This window comes from Myotis davidii, unplaced genomic scaffold, assembly GCF_000327345.1.
Source record: "Myotis davidii unplaced genomic scaffold, ASM32734v1 scaffold392, whole genome shotgun sequence".
Classification (NCBI taxonomy): domain Eukaryota; kingdom Metazoa; phylum Chordata; class Mammalia; order Chiroptera; family Vespertilionidae; genus Myotis; species Myotis davidii.
The window spans coordinates 2189036-2195035 of NW_006284244.1; the positions used below are offsets into that span (position 1 = coordinate 2189036).

General features: G+C 38.4%; 1 protein-coding gene across 1 annotated transcript in view; it reads left to right on the forward strand.

The window, feature by feature from the left end:
• Positions 1–6000, forward strand: part of GUCY1B3 (guanylate cyclase 1, soluble, beta 3) — a 42057-nt gene that overhangs the window by 32824 nt on the left and 3233 nt on the right. Inside the window, exons 8-11 of the mRNA XM_015568512.1 lie at positions 1582–1779; positions 3945–4182; positions 5345–5494; positions 5792–5799. Coding sequence (XP_015423998.1) covers positions 1582–1779; positions 3945–4182; positions 5345–5494; positions 5792–5799 — 594 coding nt within the window. The remainder of the gene's footprint in view (positions 1–1581; positions 1780–3944; positions 4183–5344; positions 5495–5791; positions 5800–6000) is intronic.

Below are 6000 nucleotides of genomic sequence, written 5' to 3' on the forward strand. Positions count from 1 at the left end.
TAGTTGAAATTTAGAAAAAATCTTGATAGTTTGACAAAATAATAAATAATTTTTTAAAAAAATGAGACATAATTTGATTGTTTTTAACTTAGTCTGAATATTCATGACCATTCATTTTTAAAATACATTTTTATTGATTTCAGAGAAGAAAGGAGAGGGAGAGAGAGAAACATCAATGATGAGAGAATCATTGATCGGCTGCCTCCTGCATGCCCCTTACTGGGGATTGAGCTCAGAACATGAGTATGTGCCCTTGACTGGAATTGAACCTGGGACCTTTCAGTCTGCAGGCTGACACTCTATCCACTGAACCAACCCAGCAAGGGCCATAACCATTCATTTTTATTTTAAGCATATAATATTTTTTTTCTCTGTTCATGGGCAGTCCTATACCAGTTAGCAGATTATCTGGCCTCTTTCCAGAAAGGTCTATTTCTGCAAGTGAGTTTTACTTACATATCCATTTTAACAAAATCTAAAAAGACCATGTGTTTCATTAGTAAATGTTTTGATCATTTTATATCTCTATGTTGGCATGCTAATTTTTGCTTTGCAATATGGACATTTCTGCTGAAAATGTATTCCAGGGGGGCATTTTAGCAATCCATAATTCTTCAGGAAAATCTCAATTATGTCATCTTAGAGAAATTATTATTGTAAATGTCCCAAAGTAATTAATTTACATTTAAAGAATTCATACCAATAATATAACCCTATGACATTTTACCCAAAGATTAAATTTTTTAAGAACATTTTTTAAAAAGCTACTTCTTATTTACCAGGTCTACACTGAATCAATAAATATTATGCTGTTTCTAAAAATTGCTTAAGTTGCAAAGATGCATAAACTTCAGCAATTAATATACTGATTCAAATAAATGAGGAACATCAGTCAAAGAAAGTAAGAGTAGATAAGAAATTAGAATCAGAAGTAAGAATAGCATATAAAAATATGTGTCAGAAAGTCATCTATAATAATACGCTAATTAGACTGGACGTCCTTCCGGATGAAGCCGTGGTGGTGGAGGCCAAGCCCCTTGCACGAATTTCGTGCATCGGGCCTCTAGTAAATACATAAAGTACTTGTAGAAGATGGGTCACAAATCTGGTTGTAAACTTTTAATCATCATGTCTGAAAAGAAAAAGCAACCAGTCACAGGAGCCGCAGAATCTATAGGAAGAAACGAACAAGTTTCTCAGAAGGAGCACACATATCCCTGTTAAAGAGAGTAAGGATCAATTTTTTTCATCTCTTGATAATGAGAGAAGATGTGATAATAAATCACAGCTTTGTGTTAAATACTTGAGCAGGTTGCATAGGGCGATTGTCTACGTTATCTTTCAATGTAGGCTAATAGCATTAAAAGTACAATTTGGCAAAAACGCATTTTAAGTTCACTGCCCTTTGGTAGATTTTGAAATCTCTAGAAGAATGAATAATGATTCTCCTTTTCTTTTCTTCAACCCGAGAAGCTTTAGAATGTTAGGAGAGGGAAGTAGTATGCTCCCTGACAGCAATCAACATTAGTGTTTTCATGTGGGTGAGCTGGAATGATTGTGCCTCATTTCTCTATATAACAGTGTGATGAATCTGGATGATTTGACGAGGAGAGGCCTGTATCTCAGTGACATCCCTCTGCACGATGCCACACGGGACCTCGTTCTTTTGGGAGAACAATTCAGAGAGGAATACAAACTGACCCAGGAGCTGGAAATTCTGACAGACAGGCTGCAGCTCACGTTAAGAGCACTGGAAGATGAAAAGAAAAAGACAGACACGTAAGCCTGTGACCTTGCACGACTGTTAGGTATACGGTGACTCTACTACAGTGAAGATCAATAGTCAGACTAAAAAGGCATGGGAGCCATTATAGCTCCAGAGTAGTAGGTAAACTCTTCCATATCACTTAAAATGAAATTGTGCATACAGAAATAGATCAGTCTCAACGGTGGTGGGAATATGTCTTCGATTTTTACAAATCAAGCTGAAAGAATAAATGCCAATACAGCTCTCTGAAAATCATTACAATAATTCAGATGTTTGAAATCCAACTATCATTCATTCGTTCCTTTATACAAGAAGGATATTTTGAGCATCCTCTGTGCGCCAAGGGCTGGCCAAGTTCTGAGGGTTACACTGCACACAGAACTTAGAGTTGGCCATTATATTTTAAAAGATTTCTTTTCTTGGGACTGAATTATTTTAGAGATTGGCTGATATGAATCTGACAGATTGTAATGTCCTCTGTAATGACAACAATTATATTTGTAAAGGCAAACATTATCAAAAAATGGAAGTATAAGGCTATAATTATTTTTTCTATGGATGGTAGATGAAATTATGAAATTTTGGGCAAGTAGCATTAAAGTAGTAGTTCATCTTCAGTAATTCACTTAAATACACATCAGGCATACTACTTGGCCTTGCTTGCATATAGTAATGAAAGGCACTAAGTCACTGATGTTCATAAGATATTTTACCCAGGGCCTTGTATGTTCATTTTTAATGTTTATATAATAGGAAGATATCTTGTTGGAGAATTGAACTCCTCTGTCTTACTTCCATATGAGCTTTTACTCTACCTGAGCACTTACAATCTTGGTTACAACATCACTTTCTATGCTTTTTTTTGCATTGATGAATGTGTAGTTGCCCATGGATGGATGCTGTGCCCACACATAAAAACATCAGTTAGCTATTCATTCATAGACCACTTAACATTCCTCACAGTCCTAAACCAAACCCCTTAATCTATTCATGTATTTTGAAAAATTCAGAAAATATATGGGACAGACAGTTCACATTCCTTCCACTGCTTGAAAAACAACTCAAACTGTTTTATTGGTCTGTGATACAACTTAATCCATGAGAAACATCAAATTTTGTGGAGCACGTAAGACAGTCCTTAGGACAAAGATTCAAAGTCAAGTTAGTATTCTGCTCTGGCTGTTATATTAGAAAAACACCCAGGTTTAGTGTTTTTATTTTTTATAGACATTTGTTTCTCTAGGTGATTTAATTATAAACCTTTTTACTGTTTCTTTTCTTTAAAGCCAAGTAGTCCTAGTGTTCACATTTAATGTTCAAATATAGCTTTAAAATAGTTTATGAAATTTTCTCCGTTTGAAAGTTAAAAATGAAAGACTGGGGAAATTCCACTAAAGCTAGGAAAAATAATGTGAGCTCAGCTCCATGTTGTACATTCTATGTCACACGTTATGCCCTCTGACTACAGAGAAGAGAAAGGAAGGAGGCTTCATTTTTCCCTCTGAGCCCTCGTGCCCAGAGTCCTCAGTCTCCCTGCTTTCTGTTTCTTTCCCTGTAAATTCATCAGCGATCACCCTTCTCCTGTTGTGTTTACCACACTTGTCCCCTCAGTAGGGTCCCTGAGGCCATTGTCGCAGCCTCAGTATTGACTGGAGAAACAAAATATTTTCTTGTCTAGACCGAGGTCCACCTGTGTTGCCAGTTTCTTCCACAGAAGAGTGAGGGATGAAGGCGATTGGAGGAAATCTGCTCCTCTCAATATTGCTTTACAACAATGGAAATCAGTTTCTCATTCCGGAGAGAGAAGCATGCTCTTGGTGTGCTAGCCATGCCGTTTTTTCAGGGTTGGTAGTGACAACTTCCATATGGTGACTATCCTAACAGCAGAGTCAGAACACAGGCCTAGAAATGAAAGCTGACTTTTCTTTGTTTGGTCTGGTGTTTGTTTGGCTTATTTTGATTTGGTTTGCATTGGTTTGGCCTTGGGGAATTGTATGTAATTCAAATCAAACAAATGATTTATACTGTCTGTATGTCTTGTTTTGACATAAAAACAGCTAAGAAGCCAGGCCTTTACAGAGCAAATGATATCATTGTTCCATGAAATGGTCAATAGAAGCACTAGACCTAGTCCCCGCATTCCTTACTACGGCTGTTTCCTGATCCCACTGAACAGGTTGCTGTACTCCGTCCTTCCTCAATCTGTTGCCAATGAGCTGAGACACAAGCGTCCCGTGCCTGCTAAAAGATATGACAATGTGACCATCCTCTTCAGTGGCATCGTGGGCTTCAACGCGTTCTGCAGCAAGCATGCCTCTGGGGAAGGGGCCATGAAGATTGTCAACCTCCTCAATGACCTCTACACCAGATTTGACACACTGACTGATTCCAGGAAAAATCCATTTGTGTATAAGGCAAGTCCTCACCTTATGGCGATGCAGTGCTGTCAGACCCTGCCCTCTAGGGGCACTCCATTCAGTTCTCTGAGCGTAGCCTCTGTAGATAGGAAACCTCCACGTGTCCCATGCTTATCATTACCTTAAGTAATCACCTCTGGCTATAAAGCAGGCATGTCAAATTCAAAGGCTAACAAGGGCCAAATAAACAAGGCACGTGACTCGCAGGCCACAGGTTTGACATGCTTGCTATAAATCATTCTCTTTCTTGTAACCAACATGCATGGAGCAGATACCCGCAGGCCACGGGTTTGACATGCTTGCTATAAATCGTCTCTTTCTTGTAACCAACATGCATGGAGCAGATGATTCCCTAGTTAAAACGTAATCTTCAGCAGCTTTTCTGCACTCACTGAACATATCTGAGCACATGGGATATAAACGTAGTACTCGTTTTCGTGCTCCGGATGAGACATTTTTGCTGAAATGTATAAATGTTTTATACGGGAAAGAAGTCCTGGAGCATGAGAAGTGTGCTGGAAGTTTAGACAGCACCAACCTGAAGATAAATGTTCATGCGGCATTTCTGCCCTTGGTTTCAATGAGAAGCAATGATAATATTGGAAAAATGAAGTCAGTGGAATATTGCTTTGTAAAGGAAAGCATGTTAACTAAACCATCCACTGGCATCTGAAGTCATATAAGTGCCTTGAGAACTATTTATTTTATAGTTGTTCTCTGAGCTTTAGTGTAACACTTGGTGAGCAAGTCATAAAAATAAATGGTTAAGGACCAGGATAAATCATTGAACTTCAGGCAGTGGCTCTTGTGCTATTAAACTCTCACTGCTTGGGTATGATTGTGGGGGAGAGGGAATAAGGCAATACATTGTTTTACTGAATTATAAGGGTATCTGAAGTGCAAAAGCAGGACTTACAAGAGGAAAAATAATGCTCTGTCTACACCTGCCTGTAATCAAAGACCTCAGATGCCATGTGTGTACATTTCAAACAATGACAAAGTTTCAGGTTGTTGTTGTTAAAGTTTTTACAGAACTAAGTGGGAGGAGAGTTTAAAGTTACTGATAGCCTTGGACAAGTAATTTTTTGTATAAGGATAGCAAATGAAGCGGTCATATTTATGCTACCCAATAAACATCTAACTGTCTGTGCTATGTTAGGTGGAGACTGTTGGTGACAAGTATATGACAGTGAGTGGTTTGCCAGAGCCGTGCATCCACCATGCACGATCCATTTGCCACCTGGCCTTGGACATGATGGAAATTGCCGGCCAGGTTCAAGTAGATGGTGAATCTGTTCAGGTTAGTAAATAAAATAGATATCACACTAATGGTAGTGGGCCTCTGTAGACAACCGATTCATGTTCTTGATCAGTCACAAAATTATGTACAAGGACGGGTATCTTCACAGCAAAGACTGAAATATTTTAAAGAATCCATTGTATTACCTTTTTTTCATAGAGATGACAAATCTCTCCACTTATCTGAAATTACTTAGTCTACCCCATGTACTGACAGTTATAAGAATGAAATAAAACCTCCTGTCCCTTCTGGTTGTTTTTGGTTTTTTTTCATTTTTCTTAAAATCTCTTTCTTGTGTCTTATAAGTTGCCAGAGTCATATCTTTGAAATCTTAAGTCTTTTTTTAAATATATTTTATTGACTTTTTACAGAGAGGAAGGGAGAGAGATAGAGAGTTAGAAACATCAATGAGAGAGAAACATCGTTCAGCTGCCTCCTGCACATCCCCCACTGGGTATGTGCCCGCAACTGAGGTACATGCCCTTGACCGGAATCGAACCTGGGACCCCTCAGAG